At 46.4% G+C, this 17,439-nt stretch overlaps 1 protein-coding gene and 1 non-coding gene across 5 annotated transcripts in view; one reads left to right on the top strand and one right to left on the bottom strand.

Annotated features, from left to right (window-relative positions):
* RIF1 (replication timing regulatory factor 1) overlaps window positions 1–17,439 on the top strand; it is a 338,147-nt gene that overhangs the window by 45,292 nt on the left and 275,416 nt on the right. For all 4 annotated transcript variants that reach the window (XM_063933568.1, XM_063933565.1, XM_063933566.1 and 1 more), the window contains exon 11: window positions 775–883. In XM_063933568.1, the coding sequence (XP_063789638.1) occupies window positions 775–883 (109 nt within the window). The remainder of the gene's footprint in view (window positions 1–774; window positions 884–17,439) is intronic.
* On the bottom strand, window positions 12,492–12,675 carry LOC134946675 (U2 spliceosomal RNA). The gene has a single exon (XR_010182323.1). It is a non-coding gene; the product is annotated as a U2 spliceosomal RNA (small nuclear RNA).

The raw sequence follows: 17,439 nt of genomic DNA, 5'->3' as shown, positions 1-17,439 counted from the left end.
ACTGAGCGTACTCATCCTTTGAATTAGCTTTGGGATATCCACAAGGTTTCTATTAGCTGGCTTCATTTGCAATTACTTCATGGTGGTTGGTCCTTTCACCACAACTAGAAACCAGTGCATTGTGGCATGGGTCATGGATTGCTCCCCTCTTCACTGATAGAAACCTTTCATTATGTTAAGTGGGGAGCACCGGAGAGCTGACTAAAGAAAATGGTGTCCTTGGTGTACGGCAAGTGGGCACCAGGCTTTATTGCAAGTGGTAAATGCCCTATGATGTTTGGTTCACTGAGCCAGAGGTATGGGCTGCCCTCAGTTAACTGCTTAAACTGAGGCAACGGGGTGCTATTACCAGTTGCCTAAAAAATGCCAATGTGAACACTATCAATCTTTAAATGGGTGGTTGGGTGTTACATAATAGCAGCCATGAGGAAAGCGAAAACAACTGATCGACATGGCCATAGAGGTTTCTTATAGGGCTGAATCCACTTGATGCTTGTATAGTGATTTCATGCATTTTTAGAAAATCGTGTATATACCACTGCTTTCATAATGGACAGAGGATTGTTTACTTAAATTCCTCTGTCTCTCTAATATTAGTGGCTCTTGAAAGAATTCTAGCTGCTCTGTGTCCCAAGCTTGATAGTGTGTGGTCGTCTTCCCCCTTCCCAGCACAAAATAAGTTAATAATTAAATGTAATGTGCATGTGTGTCTTAGAACTTTTTACTTTAACCACCTACCATTCATTTTTTTTCTTCAAATTTATATATTTGCAGGTTTGTTTACCTTTGATTCAAAGTGCCTTATGTGTGGACTCTTCATCTCAATCCACTGCGTTACGTGGAGCTAGTCCATGTCTGACTGTGTCTACTCCCTTGCAAAAAGGTACATACCCGGCGATTAATTAGGAGTCGAGCAAGTCCATTTCCTTGTGACATTTCTTCTTGTACTCTGTACGTAGTTGTTACAAGCATTAAAAAAGATTACCATGAAATTAGTAATCTGTTTCTAGGTTACTCATATCAAGTTATGTTGTGCTCAAAACATGTATGACATGGAACAGGCTTGTACAGCACACAGTTCTCCTGCTGTAATATAAGCAATCTAATCAATGAACCTGGGTGCAATAAGAGTCTGCACTGGTATCTGCTGCTGTAAGAGGTAGTCAGACTCTTAAAATAGGTAGTTATAAAAAGTACAGCCTGAGGCACAAGTGAATTGCGCTATATAAATGACTGCCAATACACAAAATGAACAATTAACAGTCATAAAAATTCTATATAGAGAATAAATCTGTATCACTGTATGTTAAAACAAAGTATACATTTATTCTTTCAGAATGCAAAGAAACACCAAAAAAAATAAAATAAAAAGTGACACAATGTTGTTGCTGATTTTTAAATGCCCTCATCCCAGTTAAATTGTTGGCTGATGCATGTGCTTATAAGAATCCTTTACCTCAGAAACTGGAGGAAGTACCAAAATCCTGGTACTGTAGACAATGAGTGTGCAGTTGGCAAGCGTCCTGTCTCCTGCTCTACCGGTCCCTGTGACTGGGAGCGCAGCTAGGCTGTGCTGCGGGAGTGGTTATGGCCAAACAAGGGATGGTAAAAGCAGATACGGAATCCAAGGGGACGCATATGTTCCTCCTACTCCCCTGTCACTTGGTGGTGACAGTGTGGGAGTCCGTAGCTTGTATCTGGGAATGAGGGCTGAGAGCCCGCCAGCTTGTGATCCCTTTGACTGAGGGGGAGGCAGTGTGTGGAGATGCATTGCCTGCACTCTTTTTAGGAGCAGTATCTCACAGGTAGAGGGCGTATCACCTATGTGTTTCGATGGCCACCTGGCGATTACAAGCCGCCAGGCTCTCAGTCCTCATTCTCTGGCTCATTTACCAATGCTGCTACACACAGCTGACACACAGACTCTGCCCTCCTGCCAGCTAAAGATATCTTATAACCTCCTGTATCAGTACATTCACTAGGTTAGGACATTTTAAATCCACAGAATCATGACAATGTTTGTCTTTTAAATTGGCATTTTTATATGCTTATTTGTATTCTATATGATAGAAATAAATTGATACTTTGTTTAATATACGGTAATACACAGGTTTATTCTCTATAGAATATTTACTCCACATTTCCTTGTTCATTTAAATTTACTTGTGCCTCCTGCTGTAATATACATAGGGTTTTTACTTGGTAGACAGAGATCCACACTTTGCATATCACTGCTCTAAATATTTATGGAAGTGAATACATGGACCAAAGATTTTATAATTTGACTGTTTTTGGGACACAGAGTCCTTGGGTATATAGGCTGATCTAGGATTTGGTGCAATTTACTTTATAAAGTCTCTGCTTGGTTAACAATGCTGCAGGAAGTAGACGGAAAAACTTGCAGAAGACCCATAAATTCCTGTCTAAATAGGGAACCGTTCATTGCAAATGTGTGTGGCATCCACATACCTTTTGGGATATAATTCTTTATGCTGGGCTCATAAGGGCTGGGATTTCACTTTCTGGTTTCGGCATCCTGTAAGGTCTGGGAAGTAGTGTCTAAGGGGCCCTACACACTGGCCGTCCCGCCGCCAAGCTGCCCGACGGCGGATACGGCCGACGAGCGACCCGGCGGCGGGGGGGCAGTGACGGGGGAAGTGAAGTTTCTTCACTCCCCCCGTCACGCGGCTCCATAGAACTGCAGGCAAATATGGACGAGATCGTCCATATTGGCCTGCATGCACAGCCGACGGGGGACCAGCGATGAACGAGCGCGGGACCGCGCATCGTTCATCGCTGGAGCCTCCACACTGAAAGATATGAACGAGTTCTCGTTCATTTATGAACGAGATCGTTCATATCTTTCAAAAATCGGCCAGTGTGTAGGGCCTATAAGGGTGTGTACACACGGTGAGATATTTTCTTTCGATTTTGACTATAGTCAAAATCGCAAGAAAAGTTAGTGCAGATCGCAAGGTGAAAGTCACCTTGCGATCCCGATGCGCGGTCCCGCCAGGTCGGCATCGCAAGAAAAGATAGACTGCAGGCAAGTCAATCCTTGCTAGATCGGTGTACTATCTAGTTCATCTCACATGTCAATGACATCTCGCATAAGCCAAAATCGTAAGCACACACAGTCCATGTCTCAAGAAAAGTTAGTCAAAATCTGTGCTATCTGGGCTCCAGGGAGTTCACGGGAAATCGCAAGTGAAAATTGGGCATAGCAAGGATCTCACCGTGTGTACACACCCTAAGACTTTCACAGGCTGTATCTTACTGATCCAGATCTTTTAAAATATTCACTTCAGGAAGTGTAGAAAGAATTGGGATTCTTTAATGTTTCTCTATCATCCATCTGGGGGACGCTGCGCATTTACACTTGGGTTAGAGTGTGTGAGTATGGCCTTTGGCACAAGCTATGAAAAGATCTAACCCCTCCCATCAACCCCCTGTTCACAGGAAGTTCTCAGTTTTAGTTTTGTGACTTGGAGTGAAGGCACTTTTTTTTTTTTTTTGCTTTTAGTTAGGTTTTATTTCTAATTGTTTTCTTGTTTGGTGTTGGTCCCTAATGTTGGCGACAAATATAACCAGAGTGAGAATAGTTAGGTTAGAAGAGCTTCTGTGAGCGCTGTTTCTCACTCTGGACTGCCTCTGGAGAGTCACTACACTTCTGAGGTCCCTGGGGCTCTCCCTTCCTGCTCACAGAATTCGAGGAGGTCAGTTAGGAACAGCCTCCGCCTACAGAGGTAGTGCTGGGCTGTGACACTTTTCATACTAGCATGACAGTCCCTCAGAGTTAGTTCCCCACACTGTGTCTGCTGGCTGTATATTTCCTGTGCCCTGGCTAATTCACTGTAAGGGCTGTATGAAGGACTGTATCATACCCTCCAGCTGAACCTTTTTCTTTTTACCAGGTACAGTACTTTTATTTTTTTATTATTTCTCTATCGTCCTAAGTGGATGCTGGGGTTCCTGAAAGGACCATGGGGAATAGCGGCTCCGCAGGAGACAGGGCACAAAAAAGTAAAGCTTTTACCAGATCAGGTGGTGTGCACTGGCTCCTCCCCCTATGACCCTCCTCCAGACTCCAGTTAGATTTTGTGCCCGAACGAGAAGGGTGCAATCTAGGTGGCTCTCCTAAAGAGCTGCTTAGAGAAAGTTTAGCTTAGGTTTTTTACTTTACAGTGAGTCCTGCTGGCAACAGGATCACTGCAACGAGGGACTTAGGGGAGAAGTAGTGAACTCACCTGCGTGCAGAGTGGATTTGCTGCTTGGCTACTGGACACTAGCTCCAGAGGGACGATCACAGGTACAGCCTGGATGGTCACCGGAGCCGCGCCGCCGGCCCCCTTGCAGACGCTGAAGAGAGAAGAGGTCCAAAATCGGCGGCTGAAGACTCCTGAGTCTTCATAAAGGTAGCGCACAGCACTGCAGCTGTGCGCCATTTTCCTCTCAGCACACTTCACACAACAGTCACTGAGGGTGCAGAGCGCTGGGGGGGGCGCTCTGAGAGGCAAATAACCTTATTAGAGGCAAAAAATACCTCACATATAGCCCACAGAGGCTATATGGAGATATTTAACCCCTGCCTAACTTCAAAAATAGCGGGAGACGAGCCCGCCGAAAAAGGGGCGGGGCCTATCTCCTCAGCACACAGCGCCATTTTCTCTCACAGAAAAGCTGGAGAGAAGGCTCCCAGGCTCTCCCCTGCACTGCACTACAGAAACAGGGTTAAAACAGAGAGGGGGGGCACTGATTTTGGCGATATTGTGTATATATATATAAAAGATGCTATAAGGGAGAAACACTTATATAAGGTTGTCCCTATATAATTATAGCGTTTTTGGTGTGTGCTGGCAGACTCTCCCTCTGTCTCCCCAAAGGGCTAGTGGGTCCTGTCCTCTGTCAGAGCATTCCCGGTGTGTGTGCTGTGTGTCGGTACGTGTGTGTCGACATGTATGAGGACGATGTTGGTGAGGAGGCGGAGAAATTGCCTGTAATGGTGATGTCACTCTCTAGGGAGTCGACACCGGAATGGATGGCTTATTTAGAGAATTACGTGAGAATGTCAACACGCTGCAAGGTCGGTTGACGACATGAGACGGCCGACAATCTATTAGGACCGGTCCAGGCGTCTCAGAAACACCGTCAGGGGTTTTAAAAACGCCCATTTACCTCAGTCGGTCGACACAGACACTGAATACAGTGTCGACGGTGAATAAACAAACGTATTTCTCATTAGGGCCACACGTTAAGGGCAATGAAGGAGGTGTTACGTGTTTCTGATACTACAAGTACCACAAGAAAGGGTATTATGTGGGAGTGAAAAAACTACTTGTAGTTTTTCCTGAATCAGATAAAATAAAATGAAGTGTGTGATGATGCGTAGGGTTACCCCGATAGCAAATATTGGCGTTATACCCTTTCCCGCCAGAAATTAGGGTACGTTGGGAAACACCCCTTAGGGTGATAAGGCGCTCACACGCTTATCAAGTGGCGTTACCGTCTCCAGATACGGCCGCCCTCAAGGAGCCAGCTGATAGGAAGCTGGAAAAATATCCTAAAAAGTATATACACACATACGGTGGTTATACTGCGACCAGCGATCGCCATCAGCCTGGAGATGCAGTGCTGGGTTGGCTTGGTCGGATTCCCTGACTGAAAATATTTTATTCATGTAGAGCATTTAATAGGATGCATTCTATATATATGTATGTGAGATGCACAGAGGGATATTTGCTCTCTGGCATCAAGATAAGTGCGTTGTCCATATCTCCCAGAAGATGTCAGGGACACGACAGTGGTCAGGTGATACAGATCCCATACGGCAGATGGAAGTATTGCTGTATAAAGGGAAGGAGTTATTTGGGGGTCGGTCCATCGGACCTGGGGACCACAGCAACAGCTGGGAAATCCAACCTTTTTTACCCCAAGTTACATCTCAGCTAAAAAAGACACCGTCTTTTCAGCCTCAATCTTTCCTTTCCCATGAGGGCATGCAGGCAAAAGGCCAGTCATATCTGCCCAGACATAGAGGTAAGGGAAGTAGACTGCAGCAGGCAGCCCTTTCCCAGGAAAAGAAGCCCTCCACCGCGTCTGCCAAGTCCTCAGCATGACGCTGGGGCCGTGCAAGCGGACTCAAGGTGGGGGGGTAGTCTCAAGAGTCTCAGGGCGCAGTGGGATCACTCGCAAGTTGACCCCTAGATCGTACGAGTATTATCCCAGGGGTAAAGATTGGAGAGTCGAGACATCTTCTCCTCGCAGGTTCCTGAAGTCTGCTTTACCAACGGCTCCCTCCGACAGGGAGGCAGCATTGGAAACAATTCACAAGCTGTATATCCAGCAGGTGATAATCAAAGTACCCCTCCTACGACAAGGAAAAGGGTATTATTTTTCCACACTATATTGTGGTACTGAAGCCAGACGGCTTGGTGACACATAGTCTAAATCTAAAATGTTTTGAACACTTACATAAAAGGTTCAAATCGAGATAAAGTCACTCAGAGCAGTGATAGCGAACCGGAAAAAAGGGGACTATATGGTGTCCCTGGACATCAAGGATTACCTCCATGTCCAAATTTTGTCCTTCTCATCAAGGGTACCTCTGGTTCGTGGTACAGAACTGTCAATATCAGTTTCAGACGATGCCGTCTGAATTATCCACGGCACCCCGGGCCTTTTTACCAAGGTAATGGCCGAAAAGATGTTTCTTCAAAGAAAAAAGGCATCTAAATTATCCCTTACTTGCACGACCTAAAAAGGGCAAGTTCCAGAGAACAGTTGGAGGTCGGAAGAGCACTATCTAAAGTAGTTCTTCGACGGCACGACTGGATTCTAAATATTCCAAGAATCGCAGCTGTTTTCCGACGATACGTCTGCTGTTCCTAGGGATGATTCTGGACACGGTTCAGAAAAAGGTTTTTCTTCCCGAGGAAAAAGCCAAGGAGTTATCCGACCTGTCAGGAACCTCCTAAAACCAGGAAAGGTGTCTGTACATCAATGCACAAGAGTCCTGGGAAAAATGGTGGCTTTTTACGAAGCAATTCCATTCGGCAGATTCCATGCAAGAATTTTCCAAAGGGATCTGTTGGACAAATGGTCAGGGTCGCATCCTCAGATGCACCTGCGAATAACCCTGTCGCCAAGGACAAGGGTATATCTTCTGTGGTGGTTGCAAAAGGCTCATCTATTGGAGGGCCGCAGATTCGGCATACAGGATTTGATCCTGGTGACCACGGACGCCAGCCTGAGAGGTTGGGGAGCAGTCACACAAGGAAGAAACTTCCAGGGGGTATGGACGAACCTGGAAAAGTCTCTTCACATAAACATTCTGGTACTAAGAGCAATCTAAAATGCTCTAAGCCAGGCGGAACCACTCCTGCAAGGAAAACCGGTGTTGATTCAGTCGGACAACATCACGGCGGTCGCCCATGTAAACAGACAGGGCGGCACAAGAAGCAGGAGTGCAATGGCAGAAGCTGCCAAGATTCTTCGCTGGGCGGAGAATCACGTAATAGCACTGTCAGCAGTGTTCTTCCCGGGCGTGGACAACTGGGAAGCAGACTTCCTCAGCAGACACGATATTCACCCGGGAGAGGGGGGTCTTCATCCAGAAGTCTTCCACATGCTAATAAACTGTTGGGAAAGACCAATGGTAGACATGATGGCGTCTCGCCTCAACAAGAAACTGGACAAGTATTGCGCCAGGTCAAGAGATCCACAGGCAATAGCTGTGGACGCACTGGTAACACCTTGGGTGTACAAATCAGTATATGTGTTTCCTCCTCTGCCTCTCATACCAAAGGTATTGAAGATTATACGGTGAGGAGGAGTAAGAACAATACTAGTGGCTCCGGATTGGCCAAGAAGGACTTGGTACCCGGAACTTCAAGAGTTGGTCACGGACGACCCGTGCCCTCTACTTCTGAGAAGGGACCTGCTACAACAGGGTCCCTGTCTCTTTCAAGACTTACCGCGGCTGCGTTTGACGGCATGGCGGTTGAACGCCAGATCCTAAAAGGGAAAGGCATTCCAGAAGAAGTCATTCCTACCTTGATTAAGGCAAGGAAGGAAGTCACCGCGAAACATTATCACCGCATTTGGCGAAAATATGTCGCGTGGTGCGAGGATCGGAGTGTTCCGACGGAGGAATTTCAACTGGGTCGTTTCCTACATTTCCTACAATCAGGATTGTCTATGGGTCTCAAATTGAGATCTATTAAGGTTCAAATTTCGGCCCTGTCAATATTCTTCCAAAAAGAATTGGCCTCAGTTCCTGAGGTACAGACTTTTGTTAAAGGAGTACTGCATATACAGCCTCCTGTGGTGCCTCCGGTGGCACCGTGGGATCTAAATGTAGTTTTAGATTTCCTCAAATCCCATTGGTTTGAACCATTGAAAAAGGTGGATTTTAAATATCTCACATGGAAAGTGACTATGTTACTGGCCCTGGCTTCCGCCAGGAGAGTATCTGAATTGGCGGCTTTATCTTATAAAAGCCCTTATCTAATCTTCCATTCGGATAGGGCAGAACTGAGGACTCGTCCGCATTTTCTCCCTAAGGTGGTATCAGCGTTTCACCTGAACCAACCTATTGTGGTGCCTGCGGCCACTGGCGACTTGGAGGACTCCAAGTTGTTGGACGTTGTCAGAGCCTTAAAAATATACATTTCAAGGACGGCTGAAGTCAGAAAATCTGACTCGCTGTTGATACTATATGCACCCAACAAGTTGGGTGCCCCTGCTTCTAAGCAGACGATTGCTCGTTGGATTTGTAACACAATTCAACTTGCTCATTCTGTGGCAGGCCTGCCACAGCCTAAATCTGTTAAGGCCCATTCCACAAGGAAGGTGGGCTCATCTTGGGCGGCTGCCCGAGGGGTCTCGGCATTACAATTCTGCCGAGCAGCTACGTGGTCGGGGGAAAACACGTTTGTAAAATTCTACAAATTTGATACCCTGGCAAAAGAGGACTTGGAATTCTCTCATTCGGTGCTGCAGAGTCATCCGCACTCTCCCGCCCGTTTGGGAGCTTTGGTATAATCCCCATGGTCCTTTCAGGAACCCCAGCATCCACTTAGGACGATAGAGAAAATAAGAATTTACTTACCGATAATTCTATTTCTCGGAGTCCGTAGTGGATGCTGGGCGCCCATCCCAAGTGCGGATTATCTGCAATACTGTACATAGTTATTGTTAACAAATTCGGGTTATATTGTTAAGGAGCCATCTTTAAGAGGCTCTTTCTGTTATCATACTGTTAACTGGGTTTAGATCACAAGTTGTACGGTGTGATTGGTGTGGCTGGTATGAGTCTTACCCGGGATTCAAATTGCCTCCCTTATTGTGTACGCTCGTCCGGGCACAGTACCTAACTGGAGTCTGGAGGAGGGTCATAGGGGGAGGAGCCAGTGCACACCACCTGATCTGGTAAAAGCTTTACTTTTTTGTGCCCTGTCTCCTGCGGAGCCGCTATTCCCCATGGTCCTTTCAGGAACCCCAGCATCCACTACGGACTCCGAGAAATAGAATTATCGGTAAGTAAATTCTTATTTTCTCTGACGTCCTAAGTGGATGCTGGGACTCCGTAAGGACCATGGGGAATAGCGGCTCCGCAGGAGACTGGGCAAAACTAAAAGAAAGCTTTTGGTCTAACTGGTGTGCACTGGCTCCTCCCCCTATGACCCTCCTCCAGACCTCAGTTACAATCTTGTGCCGGGCTGAGCTGGATGCACACTAGGGGCTCTCCTGAGCTCCTAGAAAAGAAAGTATATTTTAGGTTTTTTATTTTCAGTGAGATCTGCTGGCAACAGACTCACTACTACGAGGGACTAAGGGGAGAAGAAGCGAACCTACCTGCTTGCAGCTAGCTTGGGCTTCTTAGGCTACTGGACACCATTAGATCCAGAGGGATCGAACACAGGGCCCGACCTCGATCGTCCGGTCCCGGAGCCGCGCCGCCGTCCCCCTTACAGAGCCAGAAGCATGAAGATGGTCCGGAAAATCGGCGGCAGAATACTTCGGTCTTCAACAAGGTAGCGCACAGCACTGCAGCTGTGCGCCATTGCTCCTCATGCACACCTCACACTCCGGTCACTGATGGGTGCAGGGCGCTGGGGGGGGCTGCGTTTGACGGCATGGCAGTTGAACACCGGATCCTGAAGGAAAAGGGCATTCCTGAGGAAGTCATTCCTACGCTGATTAAAGCTAGGAAAGAAGTGACCGCGAACCATTATCACCGCATTTGGCGAAAATATGTTGCGTGGTGTGAGGCCAGGAAGGCCCCAACGGAGGAATTTCAGCTGGGCCGTTTCCTGCACTTCCTACAGTCTATGGGCCTAAAACTGGGTTCCATTAAGGTCCAGATTTCGGCTCTATCGATTTTCTTCCAGAGAGAACTGGCTTCACTGCCTGAAGTTCAGACTTTTGTTAAGGGAGTGCTGCATATTCAGCCCCCTTTTGTGCCTCCAGTGGCACCTTGGGATCTCAACGTGGTGTTGGATTTCCTAAAGTCACATTGGTTTGAGCCACTTAAAACCGTGGAATTTAAATATCTCACATGGAAAGTGGTCATGTTGTTGGCCTTGGCTTCGGCCAGGCGTGTATCAGAATTGGCGGCTTTGTCATGTAAAAGCCCTTATCTGATTTTTCATATGGATAGGGCAGAATTGAGGACTCGTCCCCAGTTTCTCCCTAAGGTGGTATCAGCCTTTCATTTGAACTAACCTATCGTGGTGCCTGCGGCTACTAAAGACTTGGAGGCTTCCAAGTTGTTGGACGTAGTCAGGGCCCTGAAAATTTGTTTCCAGGACAGCTGGAGTCAGAAAGACTGACTCGCTGTTTATCCTGCATGCGCCCAACAAGTTGGGTGCACCTGCTTCAAAGCAGACTATTGCTCGCTGGATCTGTAGTACGATTCAGCTTGCACATTCTGCGGCTGGACTGCCGCATCCTAAATCAGTGAAAGCCCATTCCACGAGGAAGGTGGGCTCTTCTTGGGCGGCTGCCCGAGGGGTCTCGGCTCTACAACTTTGTCGAGCAGCTACTTGGTCGGGGGTCTAACACATTTGCTAAATTCTACAAGTTTGACACCCTGGCTGAGGAGGAACTAGAGTTTGCCCATTCAGTGCTGCAGAGTCATCCGCGCTCTCCCGCCCGTTTGGGAGCTTTGGTATAATCCCCATGGTCCTTACGGAGTCCCAGCATCCACTTAGGACGTCAGAGAAAATAAGATTTTACTCACCGGTAAATCTATTTCTCGTAGTCCGTAGTGGATGCTGGGCGCCAATCCCAAGTGCGGATTGTCTGCAATACTTGTATATAGTTATTGTTTAACTAAAGGGTTATTGTTGAGCCATCTGTTGAGAGGCTCAGTTATTGTTCATACTGTTAACTGGGTATTGTATCACGAGTTATACGGTGTGATTGGTGTGGCTGGTATGAGTCTTACCCGGGATTCAAAATCCTTCCTTATTGTGTCAGCTCTTCCGGGCACAGTATCCTAACTGAGGTCTGGAGTAGGGTCATAGGGGGAGGAGCCAGTGCACACCAGTTAGACCAAAAGCTTTCTTTTAGTTGTGCCCAGTGTCCTGCGGAGCCGCTATTCCCCATGGTCCTTACGGAGTCCCAGCATCCACTACGGACTACGAGAAATAGATTTACCGGTGAGTAAAATCTTTATTTATTTTTAGTAATAGGGGCATGACCACACACTCTTTACCTGTGGCCATGCCCCCTTTCCTAATTTGTACCGATTTTTCTGTGTAAAATGTTGGAGGGTATGCAGTATGTGGCTGCACAGACTAGTGGGGCCAGCGGTGGCCATGGGACACTGAGGGTAGTATTATAAAGTGCCTCAGGTCCTGAGAAGGAGCCATTTTGTGCAGCTTCTTGCTACATACTAAGTCCCTGTCTCTGTATTTCTTCAGCCATGAGGCTGTGGCTCGGCACACTAGTGCAAGAATCCAATATGTATAGAGACCTACGGTCTCTTGACAGACACTATAGCTCAGTTACTTCAAAGGATAATCATTTTGTCCTAGTTCAGACGTATCGGCCGTACACACTGGCCGACGGTCCCGCGATATATCGGCCATTCAAGAGAACGGTCGATATATCGACCAGTTTGTACGGGCCTTAAGACCTGCCTTAGAAGTGACCATAACTAGAGATCATAACAACTAGGACAAAATGATTATCCTTTGAAGTAACTGAGCTATAGTGTCTGTCAAGAACCTGGCTCAGCTCTGCGCAGCCATTTTGGCAATTTATAGGTACATAGTGCACAAGAAAATAAATAGTCTGTCTTGATATAGAAATAACGAAAGGAAAACAGACTACAAACAATCACTGCTTTAGGTGAAAGTCTTGACCACAGAGTATTTTACATTAACTCAGCCATTAACATTTTACAAAGGTTTGTGGGCTAAGTAGTAAACAGATTACCAGTACCATGTCATAGTGCAAGCAAGAGCAGACTGACAATACCGGTATTTGGGTACTGGTACTGGACGCACTGCAATACCAGGTCAATGTATAAAGTGGACAGAGCAAGTTCCTCTTCTATCTTACTAAAAATTCATGTAATATATGGTCCCTAAATAGGGAGCGTATCCGATATTAAACTGATAAAAACAGATATTGCATTTGAACTTTGCTAACAGGCTGAGATAATAAGCCTTTTAGATATATCTACTAGTGTGTACCCACCTTTAGTTTTATACTTCCTGGTGTCTGTCTGAGATGGCTACCTTAAGCAGGATGATTGCGTCCTCAGGCTGTACCGCCAATTGGCAGTGTACTGCACCTTCCTCTATTTCGTTCCTGGTTCTGATCCACATTTTTATGCGTTATCTCAGGAAATTGGTAAAATCCTGTCAGGGAGGATACTTCAGGATAGGAATAAGAAATAGACTACTGAGTTAATTGATTTCCACTTCTTCCCTCATGTTGGGACGATGTAGCGGTTCTTGCTTCTGGGGTAATGCGTCTGTCTCTAGTACACAATGTTGCTTCAGATCCGATAGCTCACATTTACAGACAGTGTTTCTTTATCCTTTCGCTGATGAAGACATTGAGCTGATGGAGGTTCCACTAATAATTAGTGGATGCATCCATCATGTGGTAGCCTTTCCTAAAGTACAGTATGTGACCTTAAATCACCGTGGATTGACAACAGTGAGGCGGTTATTAAATTGCTATTCCTATGCCCTATACTGGCTAATGCATGGATCTTAGAGCGGTTGCAGATTGCATAATGCAAGTTATCCATTATTGTATAAAATGATCCTTTTCAAATTATCCATTGATAGATTGGGTCTCTGAAGCTCTATCCTCTGTCAATGTTTTCTTGGATTCTATTTCTATTCAATCCTGCATCTCTGCCCTGTCTGTGACACCTATATACAGGTTGAGTATCCCATATCCAAATATTCCGAAATACGGAATATTCCGAAATACGGACTTTTTTGAGTGAGAGTGAGATAGTGAAACCTTTTGTTTTTTGATGTCTCAATGTTCACAAACTTTGTTTAATACACAAAGTTATTAAAAATATTGTATTAAATGACCTTCAGACTGTGTGTATAAGGGGTATATGTAACATAAATGAATTGTAAATGTACACACACTTTGTTTAAGGCACAAAGTTATAAAATATATTGTCTAAAATGACCTTCAGGCTGTGTGTAGAAGGTGTATATGTAACATAAATGCATTCTGTGCTTAAACTTAGGTCCCATCACCATGATATCTCATTATGGTATGCAATTATTCCAAAATACGGAAAAATCCAATATCCACAATACCTCTGGTCCCAAGCATTTTGGATAAGGGATACTCAACCTGTATTCATTTTGATTGCAATTTGTGGAATTCTGCTTCCAAATCAAAGTGTGCCTTGCAGGCAGGATCAAATAGCTCTAGGAGTAAGGTGTCTGCCTTCAGTATAACAGGTCATGGGTTCTCATTCTGAGTGACTGCTAAGAAATGTGTTATTTAAAATTAAATATCAATGAAATATGTATTCTTTTTAGAAGGCATTTGTCCACCTGGAACTCTGACTTCCGATATGTCCTCCTGCATGGCTCATGGAGTCGGGTGGTCTGGTTCTCAGTGGAGAAAAACCAACTTTCTCAGATTCCACTCGTCCGTTGGATATACCGAATTATATCATGAGCATATATTCTGAATCTTGGGGAACACTAACCAAGCAGGATTCTTTACCCCTCTTATTTGCATTTCGTCCAAGAGAGAGGCTCTAATTCTTGCAGTAACGTGGTAGTATTCATTGCAATCCCTTTAACATCAACAGGGTCTTGGGGTTTTTACTGTTACTTTCCCATCACTGCCATATTTAGTCGATTGTTGCAAAAAGAGCTCCGTCTCATGCACCTTTTGTCATACACATCTACAGTTCCGGATTTCTTACTTCGTGGAGGATGGTGTTCAGATGTTTATTTTTCAACCCCAGGTATCTGTCTTTCTCAAACGTCCTAGAGGATGCTGGGACTCCGTAAGGACCATGGGGATAGACTGGCTCCGCAGGAGACATGGGCACTTTAAGAAAGACTTTGGATCTGGGTGTGCACTGGCTCCTCCCTCTATGCCCCTCCTCCAGACCTCAGTTTTGATACTGTGCCCAGTGGAGACTGGGTGCTTTCAGGGAGCTCTCCTGAGTTTCCTGTAAAAGTATTTTAGTTAGGTTTTTTATTTACAGGGAGCCTGCTGGCAACAGGCTCCCTGCATCGAGGGACTGAGGAGAGAGAGACAGACCCACTTCTCTGAGTTTCAGGGCTCTGTTTCTTAGGCTACTGGACACCATTAGCTCCAGAGGGATCGGTACGCAGGTCTCACCCTCGCCGTCCGTCCCAGAGCCGCGCCGCCGTCGTCCTCGCAGAGCCGGAATAGAGAAGCCGGGTGAGTATGTGAGGAAAAGACTTCAGAGGCGGCAGAAGACACCTTGATCTTCATAGAGGTAACGCACAGCAGTGAAGCTGTGCGCCATTGCATCTATTCACCTCACACACTTCGGTCACTGTACGGGTGCAGGGCGCAGGGGGGGGGGGGGCGCCCTGGGCAGCAATAAACACCTCCTGTAGCAAATACACATATATACATTTACAGCTGGGCACTGTACATGTATAAAAAGAGCCCCCACCATGTTAGGAAATTTGAGCGGGGCAGAAGTTTGCCGCCGAGGGGGCGGGGCTTCTCCCTCAGCACTCACCAGCGCTATTTTTTCTCCACAGCACTGCTGAGAGGAAGCTCCCCGGACTCTCTCCTGCTTGACACGGTGAAAGAGGGTTTTAAAGTAGAGGGTGGGCACATAATTGGCGCATATACATGCTACAAAAGCGCTACTGGGTAAAAATTCTGTTTTTTTTCCTGGGTCATATAGCGCTGGGGTGTGTGCTGGCATACTCTCTCTCTGTCTCTCCAAAGGGCCTGGTGGGGAACCTGTCTTCAGAAAAGAGCTTCCCTGTGTGTGTGGTGTGTTGGTACGCGTGTGTCGACATGTCTGAGGTTGAAGGCTCACCTAAGGAGGAGGGGGAGTGTATGAATATTAGGTCTCCGTCGGCAGTGCCGACACCTGACTGGATGGATATGTGGAATGTTTTAAGTGCTAATGTTAATTTATTGCACAAAAGATTAGACAAAGCTGAAGCTAGGGTACAGTCAGGGAGTCAACCAATGTCTGTCCCAATGTCGCCGGGACCGTATGGGTCTCGGATGCGCCCACTATCCCAAATAGTTGACACGGATTCTGACTCCAGTGTCGACTACGATGAAGCAAAATTGCAGCCAAGGGTGGCTAAATGTCTTCGGTATATGATTATCGCAATTAAAGATGTTTTGCATATCACTGAGGAACCCCCTGTCCCTGACACGAGGGTACACATGTATAAGGGAAAGAAACCTGAGGTCACTTTTCCCTCTTCACATGAGCTGAACGAGTTATGCGAAAAAGCGTGGGAAACTCCAGACAAAAAATTGCAGATTCCCAAAAGGATTCTAACAGCGTATCCTTTCCCGTCACAGGACAGAATTCGGTGGGAATCCTCCCCTAGGGTAGACAAAGCTTTGACACGCTTATCAAAAAAGATAGCACTCCCATCCCAAGATACGGCTACCCTCAAGGATCCTGCTGACCGCAAGCAGGAGGTTACCTTGAAGTCCATTTACACACATTCTGGTACGTTACTCAGACCGGCAATTGCGTCGGCCTGGGTTTGTAGTGCTGTAGCAGCATGGACAGATTCTTTATCAGCGGATATTGAGACCCTTGATAAGGATACCATTTTAATGACCCTAGGGCATATAAAAGATGCTGTCTTAAATATGAGGGATGCTCAGAGACATTCGTTTACTGGGTTCCAGAATAAACGCTATGTCCATTTCTGCTAGGCGAGTCTTATGGACCCGACAGTGGACGGGTGATGCCGACTCAGAGGCATATGGAGTTTTTGCTTTACACGGGTGAGGAATTGTTAGGAGAGGGCCTCTCGGACCTAGTCTCCACAGCTACGGCAGGTAAATCGAATTTTTTGCCTTATATTCCCTCACAATCTAAGAAAGCGCCTCATTATCAAATGCAGTCCTTTCGTTCAAATAAAAGCAAAAGAGTACGTGGATCGTCTTTTCTTGCCAGGGGTAAGGGCAGAGGGAAAAAGCTGCACAACACAGCTAGTTCTCAGGAACAGAAGTCCTCCCCGGCCTCTGCAAATTCCACTGCATGACGCTGGGGCTCCCCAGAGGGAGTCCGCTCCAGTGGGGGCACGTCTTTGACTTTTCAGCCACATCTGGGTTCAATCACAGGTGGATCCCTGAGCAATGGAAATTGTTTCCCAGGGATACAAGCTGGAATTCGGAGAGGTGCCTCCTCGCCGGTTTTTCAAATCGGCGCTACCAACTTCTCGTCTGGAAGGGGAGATAGTGTTACATGCAATTCAAAAATTGTCTTCAACAAGTGGTGGCCGAGGTTCCCCTCCTTTAGAGAGGGAAGGGGTACTACTCAACCCTGTTTGTGGTCCCGAAACCGGACGGTTCGGTCAGACCCATTTTGAATTTAAAATCCCTGAACCTTTACTTAAAACGGTTCAAGTTCAAGATGGATTCGCTCAGAGCTGTTATCGCCAGCCTGGAAGGGGGGGATTTTATGGTATCGCTGGACATAAAGGATGCATACCTGCATGTTCCCATATATCCTCATCAGGCGTACCTGAGATTTGCGATACAGGATTGTCATTACCAATTTCAGACGTTGCCGTTTGGGCTTTCCACGGCCCCGAGAATTTTCACCAAGGTAATGGCGGAAATTATGGTGCTCCTGCGCAAGCAGGGTGTCACAATTATCCCGTACTTGGACGATCTCCTCATAAAAGCGAGATCACGGGAGAAGTTGCAGAACAGCGTATCCCTTTCACTGAAGGTGTTACAGCA

This window comes from Pseudophryne corroboree, chromosome 7 (assembly GCF_028390025.1).
Source record: "Pseudophryne corroboree isolate aPseCor3 chromosome 7, aPseCor3.hap2, whole genome shotgun sequence".
In the NCBI taxonomy this organism is placed as follows: Eukaryota; Metazoa; Chordata; class Amphibia; order Anura; family Myobatrachidae; genus Pseudophryne; species Pseudophryne corroboree.
This window is presented reverse-complemented; position numbering and strand designations above follow the sequence as displayed.